This window comes from Prosopis cineraria, unplaced genomic scaffold (genome assembly GCF_029017545.1).
Source record: "Prosopis cineraria cultivar Desert tree isolate PC_DT_omini unplaced genomic scaffold, ASM2901754v1 PC8, whole genome shotgun sequence".
Classification (NCBI taxonomy): Eukaryota; Viridiplantae; Streptophyta; class Magnoliopsida; order Fabales; family Fabaceae; genus Prosopis; species Prosopis cineraria.
Window position 1 is genome coordinate 32,660,228 of NW_026555339.1, and position 24,027 is coordinate 32,684,254.

At 34.0% G+C, this 24,027-nt stretch overlaps 1 protein-coding gene across 1 annotated transcript; it reads right to left on the minus strand.

The window, feature by feature from the left end:
• Nucleotides 1–18,589: 18,589 nt before the first annotated feature.
• On the minus strand, nucleotides 18,590–19,447 carry LOC129317538 (uncharacterized). The gene has a single exon (XM_054961851.1). It carries the CDS (start codon nucleotides 19,445–19,447, stop codon nucleotides 18,590–18,592), a length of 858 nt encoding a protein of 285 aa, XP_054817826.1.
• Nucleotides 19,448–24,027: the final 4,580 nt, after the last annotated feature.

A 24,027-nucleotide genomic window follows, 5' to 3' on the forward strand; every position in this document is an offset into this window, starting at 1 on the left:
TGAAGAATCTCTTCTTAAATTGCTTTTAAGTCAATTCGAATCCATTAATAGGCTTAACATTTTCCTACCATTATTTAGCTACATCTTTAAGCTTGAAAGTACCCAACTAGACCCGCTGTTTAGTAGCGCAAGTCATCACAAAGAAAATGGACTCTAATTCATCAATCCATTTCTCCACATCTCAGTCCATTATAGAACCCTCAAATGATAGTGGGCTCAATCTTGCAAACCTCTTGAAGGTATGGTCAATGCTGACCTCTTCCACTTTCTCTTTGCCCTTATTCTTCATTTTTCTCTAGCTCGCAAAGTTGCTCTGATCACTTTGCTCAAAATCCTTAGAGGACTCTTCCTTTTGTTGATTGTTGACTTCTAGATTCACTTTCCCTTGTTTTTCTTCGAGGTTACCAGCAACCTTCACAACAACTTTTCTATTTCCCTCAACAGCCTTCCCTAATATAACTTGGTCACACACATTTATCCTCTTCTAGATGTCCTTCAATATTGAAGTAAGAAATGCTACATCATTATTATTACTAGTCGCAAGAATAGCTTGCACTGGAGCTTGCTTGAGTAAAAGGTCCTGCTTGAGTTCGGACTTGAACTTGCTTGGTCGGGTTTGGTAACTCTAACACCACCTATCCTTGTTGGACTTGAGTCAATGTTGTTTCATCTTTTACCACAACCTGATCCTTTGGTCTTGATGGAATTGCTGAATTATTGGCGGTAGTGTTCCTAGATTGCACCATATTCTCCCCTCCTAAGGTGAAATTAGTACCACAAATGAAAAACAGTTAGTACTTTCTCACAGAGGAAAAGAATATGTGTATAATAATAACTGCCAACTCTATATGCAAATGCAAGCACAAAATAAATACACAATCATATAACTAGTCACACACCAACCACAGTCCAGTTCTCGAAACTCGATAACTTTGATACCAATTTGTAATGGGTGCCCTAAATTAGGACTTAAATTATCACACTAACCATGACTAATCAAGGACTAACCCAAAAGGATTATCTTATAAGAGATTAACCTAAACAAATTCTTGACATGTATTTTTACAAACTATTCAAAACAAAAGAATCTAAAGTCTTTAAAATATTTTAAAAACTCATATTATTCAATTAAACATATGCAGAAGCATGATTAAGAAATACATCTTAAGATGAGAGAAATACTCCCCTCTTATTTTTTCTTTGTGCCCTACTCCACACACACACACAGAGATATATATATATATATATTCACCAACATAACACTTGGCCACTCAGACCCTTTCATAACTAGCAACGAGGGTTCAAGATCTTAATCACATTTATCGCAATGATTATAACTAGCCATCATACTCTATATATAATCTATTCATCAAATAGCTCATCACATACATGAATTTTTTTTTTCATTCACATATAATTAACATTAACCACTCATCCTTGGGCATCAAAGTACAAGAGGAAACCATAACAATATTTCAATTCTCAAATTATGCATATAATAACTATTTTTACTTACACAAATATTTTGGCCCACCAATGTAAAAATAAGCACCAAACCATATACCTAAGGGCCCAAAATATATTTTCACCCAACACAAAACCCACAACGCAAGTGGATCAAGAATATACTGTCCTAGTTGATAATATTATAAACTAAATGCACATATCAAAATAAAAAGAGAAAGGTTTACAGAAGTAATTATTATTACTTGGCCTGATGCTTCTTTCCTCAGTTCTTTCTAGATGAGTTAGCTCCTGTAATGTGTTAAAAGAGAGGGGTGAATACAATCACTCAATAATCAATGTATATCTAAATTATACAAATGCATGATAATTAATCATGAATACAAGTGGCAAATAAATTCATCAAGATGATCATATAAACAAAACAATCAGATTAAGATCATGTTAACACATTAACATCTAACTCATGTGAATAATTTCAAGAACAAAGTCCAGTACAAAATTAGCACGATTTCCCATAAGTACTGAATATTCATACAAAATTGGCACAAATGGCCATGTATACATTATTCACATATTTACCACATGTTCTTATTTTCACAATTACAATCTTATTCTCAAACATAGCCATTAATCACTCAAATTGTATGATAATAATAATATGCATGATCAATCTCTTCCTTATATCCCCTTTTATTTCCTCTAATATGAAATCTATGTGCCAACATCTAGAAGGGATCGTCCATGTGGTGAGACTATCCAAGGCCTTAATTATATCGTGAGGGGTTATCAGGCCTGGGTTACCTTACTCATTTATGAACATGGTTTCCCCCAAATCACACACTATGAAGTGTCATAGCCAAGACTAACTCAACCCAAAACTTCAGGTAGACCAATAGGGTTAAGTCCCTTAATAGGAACAATGCTATAATATCTTACAAAATGAGTAATGGCTATAACCCCTAAGATTATCGGTTAATAGCCAAGTACCATATGAATTTTGCACAATTGCTAGCTTCTTCATTAAGGAGAACTCCCACCATATGATCATGTTCATGAGAAAATGCATTTTAAAAACTCATATATAATTCACAATTATCCTACATGCTCATCAACTTTCTTGCTCAACAAGCATCAAGAATTATCATATTTCAATCATACCTCTTACATTAATTTTCATATTATCACATAAATCACATCGGTATCATATGAAAAACTCAACATGCTCATATACAATTCATCACCACTCAAAATCCACAATTTATAATCAAAAGTATGCACATCATCATTAACCCTCAATCTCATTACTCAAATCATGTTACAATTAACATGATCACAAATAATAAGATCTCAATAAAGCCACAATGTGCATTACAAACAACAATTCAAGATTTGGATACACACACACACACACACACCCCCACATATTCATTTGTTTCACAAACATAAATAATTAATTAACATAGAAATCCATAAAATAGATTTTTCCCAGTTACCTTAACCTTTGAGAGGCCAAAGGTTATCCCCCAAGTAACAACACTTTTAAAGCTTTCCAAAACCTGATTTGTGCCAAATATCAATTTATCTACATTTAATCATATCATAATGTATCAATAATATTATTAACACAATTTTCACTCATATTCCAACATTTAAGTATTTATTTTATTTCATTTCATTTTTTTAAGACCTTAGTCTGAGCCTCTTGAGTCTTAAAATTCAATTTCATATATTTGAACATATCTACTTAGTTTAATAACCTCCTTCACAATAATTTATTGAAGTTTGGCTAAAATCATCATTCAAATAATTTTTTAATATCAAAATTTCTTTTTTTATTCCAAAAATTTGCACCTAAAAATACTCAAAAATTGCAAACTTAGTCTTGAGCCTAGAATCATTATTCTATAGCTATAATATTTTATTTCTCATCCCAAATAATCATTTAAATATTAATAAATTAATTTATATTTTCATATTTAATCAAAAATCTACCCATAAAAATTTAGGAATAAACTCAAAGGCCTCAAATTTCTATTCTATCAACAAAATAATACTCTAAAATATTTATTATATTACTAACAACCTTAATAATAAGATTTATTCATTAAAAATTCATCTTTCTTTCAAATTCTAGGTTTTTCAAAATCTCAAAATCTGCAATTCAAGAAAAAATATGACTAAAAAACATATTTATAATGCTTATTTAGTTTTAAAATACTTAAAATCTCATTTAAAATATTCTATTATAAAACTCTGCCTCTTAAACCAACTCTCACCGCCAGTGACTCGCACGTGTTCTGTTCTTTTTCTTGTTCGCACTTCTTTGTTACGAGCACGAAGAGGTGAGGAAGGGATCAGGACAAATGAAAAGAGATTGAGTGTGTTTCAAAATGGGTGTGGGTCTCACACTTTTCGTTGTATCTTTATATATATTAATTATAATAATATAAATACCAAGGCCCTTTCTCGAAATGAATTCAGTGGCTTCCCTTTTTTTTTTTATTTATTTAATACATACACGCACCAACGTCCCTTCTCCCTTTCTTTAATTTATGTATATATATCAAACTCACATACACAGAGTAACCGTCCCCTTTTCTTCTTGTTTTTTTTTTCTTTTCTCTTATATATTATTATTATTATTATTTTTAAGAAAAATCACAATTCAGGATTTGGATTTTATTCTAAACTAAATTCAATAATAATCCTCTAATTAAAATTATTTATTTTTAAATAGTCCTTCAGAATTACTTATTTATTTTTTATTGGCTTAATTAATTTTAAGTTAATTTTTGGTATGTTACAATTTGTCATACTGCTATGCTATCCCATCCCATCTTTCTATTGTGATCCTTACGTAGGAGTTTGATTTGACATTTTCTTAGAAATTAGATTATAGGCTCACCCTTTGCATGGGTTCTTAGGAAAGTTATACTATTTATGGGATATAGATATAGATAATGCGGGCTTTCATGGACATTATAATTCATATAGATTGGCATGCATTTATGTCTCGTCTTTTCTCGGGCAGATTCCTAATGAATAGCATGAATGAAATTTTCATAGACTAATTGCGTTTGTTTGAAGATCTAGAAACTAAATAATAGAAGCATATATCTTCTGGGGACGAGCGACTTTTCTTGATCTACAAAATTATTGATTTCCAACCACCAACCAGAAAGAATAGAACGAATATAAATTCTTTGTATGAGTTTATGAAAGCTTTGAAATGGATCGCTGAATTGCAGGATTTTACCAATCTACACAGCAGGCAATTTGAGTATCATCCTTGAAGACTAAAATGAGCAGGAATGCTAGCATGGTGAAGATGCGTAGAGGCAAATGCAAGGATTATTCAGCAAGATATTTAAAGTTAGAACTTTGGTGGCAGTTATCTAATAATAGTGGTGGTTGTTTATTATCGATGTATATGTAGATGTATATGTATATGCACTCCTCTTGTTTTATTTATAGGATATTTTTACCCTTTTAACCCTATTTGTAAGTCACCTTAATGATTATTGAATTCATTTTTTATCTTTTGCTCCTATTAAATATTGTGAAAATTGTTATAGCATATTTTATTTTTAAAGTATGTATATTTAATAAAAGTAAAGTTAAAAATTTATTAAATTTTTAAATAGAATTAACTCTTATAAGGCATTGTTTGATTCCGGTAAAACATGAGAATCTGTATTTATGATACACTTTTAATATGGGGTATGACACGTTGGTATATGTGTACAATGAAATTGGTTATGCTTACTTATTTGTATTTTGATACAAATTACAAAGACACTTGAAAGCTGAATAACGTAGTATTTTGCTATTGAAGATATTTTTGCAGCTCTCCCGTCTTAGTTATATTATTTTTCAAAAAAATTAAGATAAAAAGGTGGGATTTTTTCTTATGCATGTCATGTGATTGTGTTTCATATCAATTACTAGTATTTTGGAACACACGAAGGCATAATTAGTCATTTTTGAACATCGAAGTGTCTTTCCCATTACCTAGGTGCAAAGTAGAGCATGAAAGATTCTAAAAATTTTCAAAGTAAAATTTATAAAGGAAGTGAAATAAGTTTCTGCGCTAATATCAATTTTGTTTTTCTTTTTTCTTTTTCAATAAAATGCGTTATAGTCCCATGTATGATGATGAGTGAATGGAAAGGCTTATGTGTCATGTTAGGATGCAATTTCAATTATTCAGTTAACAATTATAATTTAAATGCCTTTGAAATAATATATTGAGATGGTTTGGAAAGAGAAGCTGAGGGAGGCACAGCGAAGAAAGTGGAACAAATAATCTTAAATTCTTTAAAGAGGTGTAGAGGATGATTAAAAAAAAAAGCTTATGGAAGCAATTGAACGAGGTCTTTTAGTTAACAATATTCCTAAAAGCTTGATTAATGATAGAAGATAATGCCATCTTACAATCCATATAACCGACTTCATCTAGTGGGATAATGCTTGTTGTTGTAATTGTTGTACCCTTGAAATAATCTCTCTATTCTCGATTTATTAATGAACATTAAAAATATCATTTAAAGTATTATAATATTATCTTAAAAATCCACTTTTAGTTTCATTCGATGAAAGTGTTTTATAATTTGAAAGAACATGGTCCTCTCACCAGTCATCATCATCAATACTTACAAAAATTATAAGAAATCACATTATTCATGAGCCATAATGTAACAATAAGAACTCTGTTAACCTCTAGAGGTTCATGTTATTTCATTACAATTTTCTTAGATTCTAATCCTTTTTGGTTCAATTGCATATGTTTTTATTTCCCAAATTAAGAAAATGTGCATTTTATTTTGGGCTTGTGTTCTTAGCTTTAATTTGATATTTTTAGCCTAATTTCATGTTATTTTGATTGAAGTTTTGATTAGAAGCATTTCTAGAGCTTTATGGATGTTTATGGAAGGCTTTTGGATGAAGAAATCAAGAGCAAAATGAGTGATTTTTGTTAGTTGTAAAAGTAGTGCAAAACTGTCAAAGTTGTCCCACAGTCGTGACTTTCATTCGCAACTTTCGCCACTGTTAGAAAAACGTTGCGTTTTATTTATCAGAAATTAGTTGGCTAGGACACATATAAGCTGTGAGCTCGACCCAGAATGCATTTTTCAAACTTTTAGACACATTTAGAGCTTGGTTGTGCTAGGATTTGGGCATTGGAAGAGTTAGGATCAAGAGATTGAAGCTTTGAAGACATTTGGAGCTCTTCTTTGGTTTTGCTATTCTTCTTCCCTTTCCTATCTTGTAATCTGAAATGGGTCCACTCATTTTGTATATTTGTAGCTTGTGGATGATTATGGGTAGCTAAACCCTTTGTTCTAGGATTATGTGGAACCCGATCCCTTGTATGGATTAACACTATGTTCCTCCTCTCTTTTTGTGATTAATGATATATATGTGTTTATTTTACTCTTTCCTTAATGCTTCTAAGTGATTGGCCACCATTTAGATATTAGGTTCACTTAATTGATGCTTGAGAGGGCTAAGTTGAGTGTAGAACTTGAGTAAAGTTGTGTAAGAACTTAATATTTGCATGTTGAATGGATAGTTTTGCTAGTAAGATAGAGATATACTTGCTAGTCTTGCATAACCACATTAGGGTTGGTGTTTAAAATTGAGTTTTATTAATTGTAACAAGAGATTAAGTAATTAATTTAACTAAACACATGTTCATGACTTGAGAGAGCTTGTCTAAGTATTTTTAGAACCATAGGTTAGCACTTATTTTCATTAAAAGCATTTTATGAGAGGAGGTAATTTTGGTGTTATGAAATGCAAGGGGGATAAATAATCCTAGGTCCTAAATTGTGTTTGAAGTTTGTGAATCACTCACTTTTCTTTATTTTCTAGTGTTAGTTTCATTTGCAAAGTCATTTCACCTAACTATGTGTAGTTCAACTTGATCAAATTTGCTTAGTCTTTTGTTTGATTATAGTTTTTTTAAACAAATCATTGAAGGAACGATACTCTACTCATTTTATATTACATGCTACGACCCATGCACTTACGGTTAGCAATAAGTTTTTGGCGCCGTTTTTGAGGATTTGGTTCTGAAAATATTTTGATCAACCTTAGATTAGTGATATTAGATTTCAATTGAGCTTTGTATATATTAGTTCTAGATTTTTATTTTGTTTTTGTTTATTGTTTTTGCTTTACTTTATTACTTCTTGGTTGTTGTTTTCTTCTTCAGGTACCCATTTAGCATATGCAAGCCATAGGCCCAGAAGGATTGGAAGTGATACTTGAAGGATTGATAATCTTTGAAGAAGCCAAGTCTTATACTTCTGAAAGAACTCCTGAAACTCAATCAGGAAACATGGCAAAAGACCAGTATGACACCGCCTCAGTCAATGACTTTGCTAATCGGAATTTGAGGGGTACTCAATCTTGTATTTGAATAACAGAGTTTCAAGCACATACTTTTGAGATCAAGCCTACCATGATCACAATACTTCAAATAAATGGTGTGTTTCATGGTCTATTCAATGAAGATGCTAACAAGCACTTGATGTCTTTTGTGAAAGTATGTGATTCTTTCAGACAAAACGAGGTGCCTAAAGATGTCTTGTGCTTGCAGTTATTTCTAATTTCTCTACAAGTCAAGGCTAAAGAATGGTTTAACAATCTTCCTGAAGGTTTTATTGGTTCATGGGAGAATCTTGAGAACAAGTTTAGAGCTCGATTCTTCTCTGATGATAAAACAGTGGAAGCAAGAGATGAATTTCTTAGCTTTAAGCAATATCCAAATAAGCATCTCTATGCAGCTTGGGAGAGATATAAGATGTTGATGAAGAAATGCCCTAATCATGGGGTGGATAAATGGGTAGTGATTCAAATCTTCTGTAATCGTCTGAATCCATCTTTAAAGGCCATGGTTGATTCTATCACAAATGGGGGATATTGGAATGTGCCTGTCAATGAAGTTTTTCACCTCTTAGATCAATTGTCTTCGAACAACACTCAAAACATGGATAGAAGGAATATATGAATGGTGACTAGTGCTAAAGATGATTCTTCTTCCCAAATTGTATCCATCTTGAATGCAATGAACAAGCATTTTGATGTGTTGGAATCTTAAATGCAAAAGGAAAATTCTCATAATATGCATGCTGTCCAAGCCATTCCAACTGTGTGCAACCAATGCAATGATATTCACATGCCCGATCAATGTCCTCTTTATATGACCATTGAGTCTGTCAACTATATGGGCAAGTTTCAAAACCCTCATAACAACCCTTACTCTCAAACATACGACTCAGAATGGAGGAATTATCCTAATTTTTCATGGAGTCAAGGGAATTCTTCAAATCAACCTTCATCCTCCAATGTCAAGCCAATTCACCCTTCGAGTTTTCAAGCTCCACTAAAGCCAATACCGGTTAAGGAAGAGGAGTCTAGAATGGAAAAGATGTTAGCACAAATCTTGAGTAATCAAGAATCTCCAAGAGTTGAAACTAAGGCAACTCTTACTCTTCATGATACCGCAATTAAGAATCTCGAAGTGCAAATGGAGGTAATTGGCTTCACAAATGAATGCTATGTTAAGAAGCAATCTCCCTAGTGACACCATTCTAAATCCTAAAAGGGATGGTAAGGAGGCGTGTAAAGCAATCACTTTGAGAAGTGGGATGCAATTACCAGAAGTTCTTATGCCAAGTACAAGTGATGTGAGTAGTGGTGCTATTAAGGTGGTTGTTGATGATGAAGTGATTAATAAAGAAATTATGGTTGAAGAGAGTGACAACTTGAAGAAGAATCAAGAAGAGAAAAAGAATGAAGATCAAGCCAAAAAGGTTGGTGATGAGAAAAAGCAACAAGAGGCCAAGCCAAAATATGTGCCTCCACTACCTTTTCCTCAAAGGCTTAGGAAGCAACAAGAAGATGGCCAATTTAAAAGGTTTCTTGATATGTTTAAGAAATTGCGTATTGACATCCTTTTTGTAGAAGCTTTGGAGCAAATGCCCAAATATGCTAAGTTCATAAAAGATGTGCTCTTTAAAAAGAGAAGGTTCAATGAGTTTCAGACGGTTGGTCTAACCAAGAGTTATACGGATATCATTAAGCAACTATCTCAAAAGATGAAGGATCCCAGTAGCTTCTCAATTCCATGTCACATTGGAAATAAATTTTTAGGTAAGGCATTATGTGATCTTGGTGCTAGTATCAATCTTATGCCTCTCTCTATTTTCAATAAAATGAAGTTAGGTGAAGCTAGACCAAAACCGTGACTTTGCAATTAGCGGATAGAAGCTTGGCTTATCCACGTGGTGTTATTGAAGATGTTCTTGTAAAAGTAGATAAATTCATTTTTCTGGTTGATTTCATTATCCTTGATTGTGAGGTGGATCGTGATATTCCTATTATCTTAGGAAGACCATTCTTGGCAATCGCTAGAACCTTGATTGATGTTGAAAACGGTGAGCTTACTATGAGGGTGGATGATGAGCAAGTCACTTTTAACATGCACAAGTTGATGAAATCTCCCAATGATCTTGAGCAATGTTTCTTCGTTGATATGCTTGATCAAGTTGCACAAGAAGAATTTGATGAGGCAATTCCTAATGATTTTTTAGAAGCCTTATTGATAGGAGCTCAATTAAAGACTCAAGATGGAGAAGGGTGTATGGCTATCATGAATGCATCACTAGTTTATTCTAGAAACTATGTCCAATTTAAATCTCTAGATTTATCTTCTCTTTATAGACCATCTTTGAAATTCTCTATTGAAGACCACCATCTCTTGAGTTGAAGACATTACCTTCTCATCTTCGGTATGTCTATTTGGAAGCCAACAACACCTTGCCAGTGATTATTGCTGCGGACTTGAATGCACAACAAGAAGAGAAACTTGTGGAAGTCTTGAAAGCTCACAAAAGAGCTATTGGGTAGACTATTGCCCACATAAAGGGTATTAGCCCTTCAATTTGCATGCATAAGATTTTCCTTAAAGACAATCATAAAACTTTCGTGGAACATCAAAGAAGGTTGAATCCTATTATGAAGGAAGTTGTGAAAAAGGAGATCTTAAAATGGCTTGAGGCGAGCATTGTTTATCCTATCACTGACAGCTCTTAGGTGAGCCCAGTTCAATGCGTTCCAAAAAAGGGAGGCATAACTGTAGTGGCTAACACCCACAATGAGCTAATTCTGGAAGCTAAATGTGGCTACTAGGAAAGATCACTTTCCTCTTCCTTTTATCGACCAAATGCTTGACAAATTAGCTTTTTTTCCTTGATGGATATTTGGGCTATAACCAAATTGCTATAGCTCCAGAGGATCAAGAAAAAATGGCATTTACTTGTCCTTATGGAACTTTTCCTTTCAAGCACATGCCTTTTGGGTTATGCAATGCACCGGCCACTTTTCAGAGGTGTATGATGGCAATTTTCTCTGATATGATTGAGCAAACTATAGAAGTCTTCATGGATGACTTCACAGTTTTTAGGGATTCATATGATGAGTGCTTGATCAACTTGGCCAATGTGTTGAAAAGATGTGAAGGGACTAACTTGGTCTTGAATTGGAAAAAATGCTACTTCATGATTAAGGAGGGTATAGTTCTTGGCCATAAAGTCTCCAAAAGTGGCTTGGAGGTAGATAGAGCCAAAATTTCAGTGATTGAGCAACTTCCTCCACCTACTAATGTTAAGGGTGTGAGAAGTTTTCTTGGCCATGCGAGATTTTATCGCCGCTTCATTAAAGACTTCTCCAAAATAGTCAAGCCTCTTTACACTCTTCTTGAGAAAGATATTGAATTTAAATTTAATGATTCATGCTTGAAAGCATTTGAAGAGTTGAAGAAAAAACTTGTGTCTGTGTCTATCATGATGGCTCCTGATTGGAGTTTGCCTTTCATTATGATGTGTGATGCTAGTGACTTTGTTGTGGGTTCTATGCTCGGCCAAAAGAAAGAAAAAGTGCTTCACCCAATTTACTATGCTAGTAGAACATTTGATGATGCTCAAGAAAACTATACTATGACTGAGAAAGAGCTTCTTGCAATGGTGTTTGCTTTTACCAAGTTTAGATCATATTTTGTGGGTACTAAGGTGATAGTTTACACCAACTATTCAGCTTTGAAGTACCTATTCATCAAGAAGGAGTCTAAAGCAAGGTTAATTCGATGGGTACTACTTCTACAAGAATTTGACTTGGAGATTATTGATAGGAAGGGTACTAAGAATCAAGTGGCAGACCATCTTTCTAGGTTGAGTACTGATGCTCAACTTAAATGTAATGTTGTTATTGATGAAGCTTTTCCTGATGAACAACTCTTTAAGGTTGACAATATTCAAACACCGTGGTATGCAGATATTATCAACTATCTTGTTTGTGGCATCTTGCCCTTTGATTTAAAGTTTCATCAAAAGAAGAAGTTTCTCCATGATGCTAAGTTATATTTTTGGGAATAACCATATCTGTTTCGCCAATGTGTCGACTAAATGATTAGAAAGTGTGTTCCTGAGTGTGAGCAACAAGAAATTCTAAGATGTTGCCATTCTTCTGACTATGGAGGCCACTTCGGGGGTGACAAGACAGCATCTAAAATCTTGCAAAGTGGTTTCTATTAGCCCTCTTTATTCAAGGATCCATATGACTTTGTTTTAAAGTATGATAGGTGCTAAATGATGGGTAATATCTCTAGAAGGAACAAAATGCCACTCAACAACATGCTTGAAGTAGAATTGTTTGATGTGTGGGGCATAGACTTCATGGGACCATTTCCCATGTCTTTCAACGATCAATATATCCTTGTTGCTGTAAATTATGTCTCAAAATGGGTCGAAGCGACAGTATTTCCCACTAATGATGCTAAAATGGTGCTCAAGTTCTTGAAGAAGTATATTTTCACCCGCTTTGGAGCACTAAGAGCAATTGTGAGTGATGGTGGTACTCATTTTTGTAACAACCAATTTCAATCTCTCTTAAAGAAATATGGTGTCAAGCACAAGGTTGCACTTGCCTACCATCCTTAAACTAACGGGCAAGCTGAGATCTCTAATAGGAAAATCAAGAAGATACTTGAGAAGACGGTAGGAGTAATAAGAAAAGATTGGTCCACCAAACTTGACGATGCATTGTGGGCTTGTCGCACCCAGAAATGCAACATAGATGGTGCGAGAGCGGAGGTTTCGGTCTTCGGAAGGAAGACCGAAGAAATGGGAGTCACCACCAAAATTTTGAGGAAAATCTTGGGAAACCATTTAAAGGTGGATAAGGATGGTCTCCAAATTCAGAAAAAAAGGTTCGGGAGTCGGTTGATTGTGGGGAAGGTGTTGGGTACCCCACAACACCCATTCGTGAGAACGGTTACCTAAAATTTGTTGTGCGATATCAATATGGTTTTAAAATTATTTTAATTATCCCTTTTATATTCATGTGTTTGATATAAAAATGATAACAATTAAGTGAGAAATATTTATTTATTTACAGCGAGAACTTAACTCAGAATCTGACTTTGAGGCCTACGTACCCTGTGATGGGGATCAAAGTCCACGTAGTTCGGGCTTGGTAATTGTTGGTGAAAATATTTTTTGAAGAGAAATTAATCAGAAATAATTCACCATTTTGCAAATAAAACAATTTCTAAAAATTTTGATGTGTGTGTTTTAAATTGCAAAAAGGTGATTTAATTTCGATTATTTTCTCAATTTTTGAATTTTTTTTGAATAAGAAAAAGGTAAAGGGTTTAAGAATTATTTTTTATTTTTATTTTTCATATTTTATGATCGAGAATTTAATTGTTATACCTGCAGAGCCTTATTAGTTCATATGGTAATATAATTATTCTTTATATCTGCGGAGAATCCAAACTCTCACATGATAAAAGAGTTTAACAACTTAGTTTATTTACTTAAATTTTTTTACTATTTTTTTAGTGCATTCATATATACTTCTCTTTTTTTTAAAAAAAAGACTCTTAATTATCATACCTGCAAAGCCTTATTGACTTTTACGATAATATGATTATCCTAAATATCTACGAAAATTCAAAATCCTCACACCATAAAGGATTAAATATTATATATTTTAAAAATATTTTAATAAGTAATTATATAATTTGCATTTTTAAATATAAAAATCTCAATCGCTATACCTACAAAGTCTTATTGACTTTCACGGTAGGATGATTATTCTAGAGGTCTATGGATATTCAAAAATCTCACATGACCAAAAGATTTAATGCATCAATTTAATTAATTAATTTTATTAAAAAACATTTATAATTTTATTTATGAAATTTATTTATTTATTTGTTTTATAAGTTAATGACCACGACATTTGTGAGGACTTATTATCCTTCACAATGAGGCGATTAAGCTGAATATCTATGGAGATTTTTTTAATCTCTCATGATACCGTTAAAATGTTTTAATTGATTATATTTGTGAAATAATAAAAACAAACTCCTTCATTTAACCACATATTTAAAATCTCCATATGAAAATGATGTCATATAAAATCAAAATTATCTTCAAGAATTAATCAATTATTATTAAATGGAAATTAAACACAAAATAATGTATGACTTTGAGAAATAAAGAAATAGAAATCAAATTTAGGTTGATTAATATTCTTTCATACTAGAAGACAAATTTGAATCTTCTTATCACTTAGCTCAACAATACATGCTAAAATATTATAACTAAATCAACCTCATTTGTAGAAGCATATAATCACATGTTAGAGCATATTTAAAGTATGCAATATTATTTAAAAAAGAAAACACAATGTTATAGGGTTACTTTCTCTTCAAATATTTTTACACATGTTTCCTATCCATGCTTGAACGTTTAAAACCTCCAAATTTTCTTATTTCAAATATGAGGAATTATCATCAAGGATCCCTTTCATGATACAAATATACTCACGTATCTGTTGCCAGGTTTTAGAATAAGAACGATATGAAGCAAAAGACAAGTGTGGCGTACCAAATAGCAAAGCAGAAAAGGGAGAAAAACAACTCAGACTTCTTGCAGTGATGGAAAAGGATGGCTAGCTTCCAGTTCTAAACCAAAATGCTGCTCTTTCCTCCAGCAAGACACTGCCTTCATTCCTTTGGCACAGAGAAAGACATCTACTCCTCTTCCTCTCGCCCTCGTTTTCTCTATTTTTTCTGCGTTCTTCCCCTTCTCTCTGTGTTCTCATTTTTGGTGTTCTTCTTCCTTGGACTACTGCTCTCTTCCGTCTCTTCCTCTCAATCTCGATGCTCTTCTTTTCACGTTCTCTCTTCTATCCTCATCTCAACTCTCTCTCTCGGTCTCTCTCCTGTTTTTCTAGCTGAAACCAACTCCTCTCTCCCTTCAGCTCTCTCTCGGTTTCTCTCTTTTTCTCCAGCCAAACCAGTTCCTCTTTTCCTGTTTCACGTTCACCTCTCTCCATCCTCCTCTTGCTCTGTTTTTCTTCTCTTTTCCTCTGTACCTCTCTTTTCCAGTTTTCGTTTATCCTCTTGCTCCCGTTTTCTTCTGCTTGTTTTCTCCTTGTCCTCCTCTTATTTTCTGCATTTTTATACTCCAGGTCTCTCCCTCTCAGCCTCCTCTTTTTCTCCTTTTTTGCCTTTCTTTTAATGCTCTGTTTTTCTGAGCGTTTTTTCTGTGCATGCATGTCTGCATGTTTTGCTTTTCCCTTACTCTTCGGCTTTCTTTGTTGCGTGTTTCAGCTCTAGTCTGCTGCTCTGGTTTCCCTTTTCTCTGCATCTGACTTTGGTTTTGTGTGTGACTTCCCTTTTCTTTCTGTGTACGGTACTGCTCTGGTTTTCATCTCTTTTTTTTTGCTTTCCTTCTCTACGTGTTCTGCTTCCCTTTTCCTTCTATTGTTCCTAGTCTCTGTGTGTGTGTGTGTTGCTGCTGCATGTTTCTATTTCTTCTCGTTTTGCGTTTGTTTGAAAGTGTGTGTGGGTACGTGTTCTGTATCACGTGTGTTTGGCTGCTGCATGCTTCTGTTTCTTTCATTTTTTTTTTTTCTGGTGCTCAGTCGAAAAATCTATGCATGCGTAGTCTATTTTTTTCATCTGATTCTTGCTGCTACACCTGGACGAATGGATAGAGGCATTAGTTAAACGCTGGATTTTCCAGCATTTAACCCTTGATTTCTATATTATTTATATTATTATTATTTATTTTTTTAAAAAACCTAACTCTCTTTTCTTTTAGTTTTTAATTATTTTATTATTATTATTATGTATATGTACATATGAGGAAGACAATTAGATCTACAAAAATTTAAAAATGCTTAATTCTTAAGAAGTTGATTCTCATAATTTTTTTATTATTGAAATATTTTGACAGAGATTTTTAAAGATTTAAGCAAGGTTATTATTCTTAACTTTAATTAATTTTTTTTATTCTAAAAGATACATAATCTCTAGAAGGATTTTATTTTTGTATTATATATATATATATTTGAAAATATAATCTAAAAAGATTAAATTTCCTTTTTTTTATTTTTATATTTTTTTAGTTATTAAAAATAATGCCCAGACAAAATACGGTGTTCACAGTTGCTCCTCTTTACTTGTTTTTTTATGTAAGTATATGAAAAAGTGTGGTTTTGAATTCTTACATAAACAGCAAGTAAAGATAGAACATGTATTTTGGCCAGCCATGAAATACTTATGAAAAGACTTAATTACTCCTAACATGACAAGATATAATTAAATGCAAGACTATTGGGTAACAAACACAATGACATGATGATTTTGATTTGATTTTTTTTTAGCAATGTGATGAGGTGATGTGATGTAAATGAAAATGATTAATTGACATAGAAAGATGCCGTAAACAAATGACCATGACTCAGACCAAAAATTTGTTGGCTAGCTACTTATCTCCATTTGCTTTTCTAAGTGAGGATTTTATGAGATGACATTCTTATGAATGAAGAAAGAAACATATGCCTTGTCATTTACTCAAGAATACCTTTCTTTATATGGCTTTGAGTGGTAAGAAAGTGCCTAGCCATGTAGGGCCTTTGGTGGGTGCCTCTCTTTATAGGGCTTTGAACGGTAAGGAAGTGCCTAGCCATGTAGGGCTTTTGGTGGATGCTTGTCTTTACGAGCTTTGAACAGTAAGGAAGTGTCTAGCCATGTAGGGCTTTTGATGGGTTCCTGTCTTTACAGGGCTTTGAACGGTAAGGAAGTGCCTAGCCATATAGGGCTTTTAGTGGGTGTTTGTCTTTATAGGGCTTTGAATGGTAAAAATGTGCCTAGCCATGTAGGGCTTTTGGTGAGTGCCAGTCTTTACAAGGCTTTAATTTATAAATTGATATACTATTTGTAATGATAATTTTATTATGTATCCTCTCTCTTTCACTTCCTTTTTTCATCTTTTTTTCATTTTTTTGTTTTTATTAAATTTCTTGTAAATAATAATAATAATAATTACAATAATAAAAAAGATAGTAACATATGCCCTCATGCTAGATAGAAGATATCATTGCTTTATGTAATCGTTTTGTTTAACCAACTCATTCTCAAGATTTAGTGGCAACACATAGGATAGGTGGATAAAGGAATCTAGTGCAACTCAGATAAGGTACGTGCCTCTAATTTCATCCAACATCCCAAGAATAGAACCTTTATTGTTGAAACTTGTAGGAATAAGGGAGAGAATCTTATATCACATGTAAAAAGTATAATATAAAGTGTTGTGTCTCTAATAAGGTTGATTTTACAGACAAGAAAGAATGCAATAAGGATCATGTAAATAAGAGATTATACTTCATGAAAAGCTAGTTTATCGACTGAACAAACTACTTGGAGTCACAAGAAAGAGAGAAATTTAACAGGAGGAATCTCAAAGGAATAATAAAAAAAAATCAGGATGAAAGAAGTTTCTTTATTGGATCCTTTACAACATTTGCAACGAACTTCTATGTCACTATAAATATATGTGGTAAGAATTGATTATGTGAAGCATCTGTCCAGCTCATTCCAGCAAAACACCAGTCTTTCTAACCCCTGAATACAATATTTCAGTTCGTCATAGCTTTGCTTAAACCTCCCTTCTTTTGCCTTATCTTTTGCCTTATCTTTTGCCTAAGTGCCCTTTTTGGGTTTCCAACCTAGTAGGCATCTTTATTTGATCTCTCTCTCTCTCTCTCTCTCTCTCTTTTGCATAGGTGCCCTTTTTAGGTTTTCAACCTAGCAAGCATCTTTATTTGATCTTTTTTTTTACCTTAACTTTTGCCTAGGTTGCCTTTTCTGGTTTTCAACCTAGCAGGTACTTTAGCTTCAAGCAAAATATCTATTCACAGCATCTAAATTTATAGGTTTTGACAATTCTTGGCCTTCCATATCTATTAAAATAAGGGTGCCTCCTGAAAAGGCTTGCTTCACAATATAAGGGCCTTTGTATGAAGAAGCCCATTTATCTCGGCAATCCTCCTAATTCGGGAGGATTTTTTTCAAGAGTAGGTCCCCTGGCTTAAATTCTCTTGGACGCAACTTATTATTAAAGGTCTTTGCTATCCTCCTTTGGTGTAATTGCCCATAACATATGGCAGTTAATCATCTTTGTTCTATCATATTCAGTTGCTCAAATCAAGTTTTAATCCATTCATCTTCTTCTAACATAGATTCTATAACCACCCTTAATGAGGGTATCTCTACTTTAATTGGAATCACAGCCTCCATGCCATATACCAATGAGTAAGGTGTTGCCTCGGTTGACACATGCATGGTTGTGCGATACCCATAAAGGGCATAGGGAAGCATCTCATGCCAATCTTTATATGTGATTGCCATCTTTCCAATGATCTTCTTAATATTTTTATTAGCTGCTTCAACTGTCCCATTCATTTGAGGTCGATATGGTGCCGAGTTATGGTGTTTAATCTTGAATTGTTCACACAAATTTTGAACTTCAATCCTATTCAAATTAGGCACATTGTCTGTAATAATCCATTCTGGTTAGCCGTATCTATAGATAATGTTTGTTTTCAGAAACCTAAGAAAGGCCTTCTGGGTAATGCTAGCAAAAGAAGCAGCCTCTATCCACTTGGTGAAATAATCAATAGCTACAAGGATGAAACGGTGCCCATTTGAGGCCTTAGGATTGATTGGACCAATAATATCAAGTCCCTATAAAGAGAAAGGCTAGGGGGCCACAAGGTTATGAAGCGGTTGAGGTGGGGCATGCATTCGATCAGCATAAATATGGCATTTATGACACTTTTTGACATATTCAATGTAAACTCTTTCTATAGTTAGCAAAAAATAACCATGTCTCTGAACTTGTTTGGCCATAGTATGGCCATTAGCATGAGTTCCACATATTCCTTCATGAACCTCCTCTAAAATTTTTCGTGCATCCCCTGAGTCAACACATCGAAGCAGTGCACCATCAAAAGTTCTTTTATACAGTACATCCCCACTAAGGAAGAAATTCATTGCCATATGTCGGATAGTCTTCTTGTCATTTTCCATTACTTCCAAATGGTATTCTTTGCTTTTTACATAATTTTTTATATCATGGAACCATGGATATGCCTTCATTTCATTTTCAACATTCAAGCAATATGCAGGATTAATTTTACCCTCAATTCTAATTGGTTGAACGTGAATTCCACAATCCAACTTAACCATGACAGTTAGTGTTGCTAAAGCATCTGCGAATTGATTCTTATCATGAGATAAGTAGTGGAATCTCACTTTGTCAAATTTATTAATCAGCTGGGTCAGATATTTTTGATATGGGATTAACTTGGAATCCTTAGTCTGCCACTCGCCAATTGCTTGATAAATAACAAGAGCAGAATCTCCGAAAATATCAAGTTCCTTAATGCCTAATGTCACGGCAACTTGTAAGCCATTTAAACATGCTTCATACTTAGCCATATTGTTAGTGCAGTCAAAGCCTAATTTGATGGCTAATGGGGATTGTCTGCCCTCTGGGAATATCAACACCACTCTTAATCCATTTCCATAAATGTTCGCTGCCTTATCAAAATACATCTTCCATTTCTCTTCCCCTTATTCTTCCTCTTCTACTACAAGAACATCCTCACCTGGGAATTGAAAATTTATAGGATGGTATTCCTCCATAGGATTTGTTGCCAAATAATTCGCAATGATACTTCCTTTAATTAACTTACAAGTCATGTATTTCACATCATATTCCAAGAGTATTACCTGCCACTTAGAAACTCGACTTGACGTGTGAGGACTTTCAAAAATATATTTTATTGGATCCATTCGTGAAATTAACTATGTGGTATAATACAACATGTATTGCCTTAGTCGTTGAGTAACCCATACTAAACCACAACATGTCTTTTCAATTAGTGAATAACGTGATTCACAATCAGTGAACTTCTTGCTTAAATAATAAACTGCTTTTTCCTTTTTGCCAGCTTCATTAAGTTGCCCTAGCATTACACCCACGGATGTAGGTCTTATGGTTAAGTAAAGAATTAAAGGTCGACCAGGTGTTAGAGGTACTAATAGTGGAGGGTTCAATAAGTAGTTCTTAATCTTGTCAAAAGCTTGCTGACAATGTTCATGCCACTTGTTAGTATGACTTTTTCATAATAATTTAAAAAGTGGCTCACAAGTAGCAGTTAGATTGGGTATGAATCTAGATATATAATTCAAGTGCTTTAAAAAGCTGCGAACCTCTTTCTCTATTTATGGCGGCCTCATGTCACGAATTGCTTTGACCTTATCAGGATCTACCTCTATGCCCTTCTTACTGATAATAAGACCTAACAATTTTCTTGATGAGGCTTTGAATACACATTTATGAGGGTTTAACCTGAGCTTGTATTTACGCAAGCATTCAAACAACTTTCGAAGAACTACTACATGGCTTTCATCTTCAGCAGACTTAGCTACCATGTCATCTACATACACCTCAATCTCCTTATGCATCATATCATGAAATAGTGCTACCATAGCTTGTTGATAAGTTGCACCTGCATTCTTTAATCCAAAGGGCATCACCTCATAGCAAAAGGTACCCCAAGGTGTAATGAAAGTAGTTTTATGTTTGTCCTCCACGTGCATAGGAATCTGGTTATATCCTGAATAACCATCCATGAAGGAATATCTATAACTGTGTGCTGTATTATCCATAAGCACATCAATATGCGGTAAAGGAAAGTCATCCTTAGGGCTAGCACGATTCAAGTCCCTATAATCCACACACATTCTAACTCGTCCATCCTTTTTTGGTACTGGAACAATGTTTGCAACCTATTGTGGATATTGACTACTTTTAAGAATCTGGCTTCCCATTATTTCTTTACTTCTTCTCTAATTTTAAATGACATATCAGGGCTCATTCTTCTCAATTTTTGCTTCTTAGGTTTACTATCAAGATGTAAAGGTAGCCTATAAGCAGCAATCTTTGAATCAATCTTTAGCATATCCAAGTATGACCACGCAAACACATCAAGGTACTCTTGAAACAAACTAATCATCTCTTCTTTCTCTGGATTATCAACAATTTTTAACTCCTTTCTATCTTCCTCCATTACTAAATTTACAATTTCAATTGACTCCTCATGTGGCATGATGCCTCGTTTAGAAGATTCTATCATTTTCGCAAAGATTAAGGGCGTTTCTTCATCTTCATCAGTTCATTAAAAAATATGGTTCATTCAAACTATGCTCAGGAACCAATGAGTTAGATAGGAGTTCTGAGAATTCTAATTCCCTAAAAAATTATCATGCAAGGTGAATGAGTATTTATGTGTATAAGATGCAAATAAGAATATGAGAAAAATATTATGGATGGAGAGAGGAAAAGTAGAGAATGAAAGAAAAGAAAGAAAGAAAGAAAGATGAATGAAATGACGAGAAGGAAAATAAGGCAAAGGCAAAGGAAGAAAACAAAGAAGAAGAAAAAATATTGCATTCATTTTAAATAAAGTTCAGGAGTACACAAATTAACCTAAAAAAGTGAAACAATACATTGAAATATTACTTTAGTGACATGACATCAACAATCTCCTTAGATTCCCAGTTGCCCAACTCTTTTCCTAGTGTGTCTGGATGTATCCAAATCTCCTTTGAGCTCCCTTTGTTTTCTTCACTCATCATAGCTATAGAACCATTTGGATTGATTATCTTTATAGGTGACGGAAATGTTTCATGAATATGTGGGATTTCCAGCTTATCTTGCTTCTTTCCTTTCTTCAACTTCATTTGCCTTGTCATTGATGCTTCTAAAGAAGGCTCATATCCCAGACCTTGATGTTTTGGGTTTTTTGGGAGTACTATTGGTTCTTTCATCCCTTGTAACTTTATTCCCAATCCTTTTCCCGACTTAAATCTATGGTTCTTCATGATCTTAGCCACGACTTGATTCACCTCCTTACTTGATTGGTCTACCTCAACAAACTCAAATTTTTAATATGCACTTTCAAATGATTGCTTAGCATTCTCAATATAAGGCACCATATTTGGCTTACTAATTATCAGTTCTTCTTCTCTTATAGTAATAAGTCTTCCATCATCAATGTATTTGAGCCTTTGGTGTAAAGTTGAGGGTATAGCTCCAGCATCATGAATCCAAGGTCTACCAAGTAGCATGGTATATGCAGCATCGATGTCCATAACTTAAAATTCTACCACAAAAGTGCTTGGTCCAATTTGTAATGGAAGGTAGACATTACTTGTGACTTCTCGTCTTGTCCCATCAAATGCCCTAACTACCACGTCACTATGTTTCATATAAGATGCATCAACAGGTAAAAGTTCCATGGTAGATTGAGGTAATACATTTAAGGCAGAACCTCCATCAATTAAAACCTTGGCTATTACATAACCATGGCACTTCAAAGTAATGTGGAGCACCTTTGGGCGTTGAGAAGCTATCGGGAAAATCTCATCTTCAGAGAATGCAATCAATGTAGAGTTTTTCACAACATTAACTAAATTAACCACTTTCTCTAGAGTTATGTTCGGGCACACATAAGCTTCATTTAGAACCTTTTGTAAAGCCTTTTGATGCACTTCAGAATTCAGAATAAGGGACAATATAGAAATTCGCGTTGGCGTCTTATTCAATTGTTCCATAATGTTATATTTGCTTTGTTTCATGATCTTTAAAAATTCATCAATCCCTTCTTCTTTGCTTTTCATAGTAAATTCTTTAGTGCCTGAGCTTTTTCCAACTTTTAAACCCTTACCCCCTAACATATAGGTTTCATTAGCATAAATTCGACCACTTTGTGTAATTCTACCAATAGTACTGTCAACGTTACTAACTTTGTTTAGCGTCCCTTGATCAAAAGAGCCTTCAATTCTTAAGCCATAATTCTAAGGTACAACATGATTGCTATGATATGGGAATGGTGCTGGTACGTGAAGGAGAGCGATAGGCTTCCTGTCACTGACATTATGAGACACTTTGTTGATAAGCAGAAAGGATTTTTTCATTGATTCCTTCACTTCATAAATTGGCTTATTTGTCCCGGGATGAATTTTCTCCTTCTGTAGCTTACAACTCCTTATTGATTTCAAAATATGTAACCTTCCCATCTAATGCACATATATTTCTTGTATTTTTTCTGTCAATGACCACAATCCCTAATATCATCATTTTTTAAGCCAGCTTTTTGAAGGGAATACATTTTTCAATGTCATGACCTATAGCCTCTTGGTGATATTCACAAAAATCAAGCATAACTCGAGAAGTTCTTTCATTGCTCCTAAAGCTTTACTGGATGTAGCCCAATTCTCTTAAGTGCTCATACAACTACTTCATGGTGCAAGGAATGTCCTTTATTGCTTTTGAGAGGCTAATGTCATTATCTATCATGGCCACTGGCTTTCCTTTCTCGTGCTCAGGTAGAGGATTGGTGGTGATATCGGGATTGTTACTTGTCTTAATCCCAATATGATTGTTATTTAATAGAAGAAGCACATGTCTTCTAAAAGCATTACATTTGTCAATGAAGTGGCCGACCACCCCCATGTGGTATTCACATGTTGCGTTCGGATCATACCAACCTGGGAAAGGTGGTTGGGGAGGTTTAATAGGTTGAGGCCCCATAAGATTCTTTGTAACCAAATCTTTATATAACTCTATCCATGTAACATTAAAGTTTGGTAACGGGCGTTCATCTCGAGGTGGCCTTATTAGTCTTACTCCACTATGGTGTAGATTACCTATTTGATGATTAAATTGAGCATTCGGAGGAGCATGATGAAATTCTACCCTTGACCGTGTTAAATCAAACCATATAAAGTTGTTTGGTTAAGAATACGAAGGGTTATGGACGTGATTGAAGGATTGTTAGTAGGGTCCTTGCACATAATTGATGTCTCCCTCCTTTTTCTTCCCTACTTGTGCTTTCTTGGCTTCTAAGGGTGTATTTTCTAATCTTCCTCTCCGTATGCTTGTATCAATTCGTTCACCTACTTTAATAAGATCAGAAAAATCTCGAGCCTGCGTTCTTAACATAATCTTATGATAAGGATCAACTAGAGCATTAATAAAATAAGTTCGTAACTCAGACTCAATTAGAGGAGGTTGAACTTTGGAGGCAACTAACCTCCATCTTTGGGCATATTCCTTAAAAGTCTCA

Coding starts and splice junctions, on each gene's coding strand:
- LOC129317538 (XM_054961851.1), bottom strand. CDS start 19,447: ATGTATTTTGATAAGGCAGCGAACATTTATGGAAATGGATTAAGAGTG.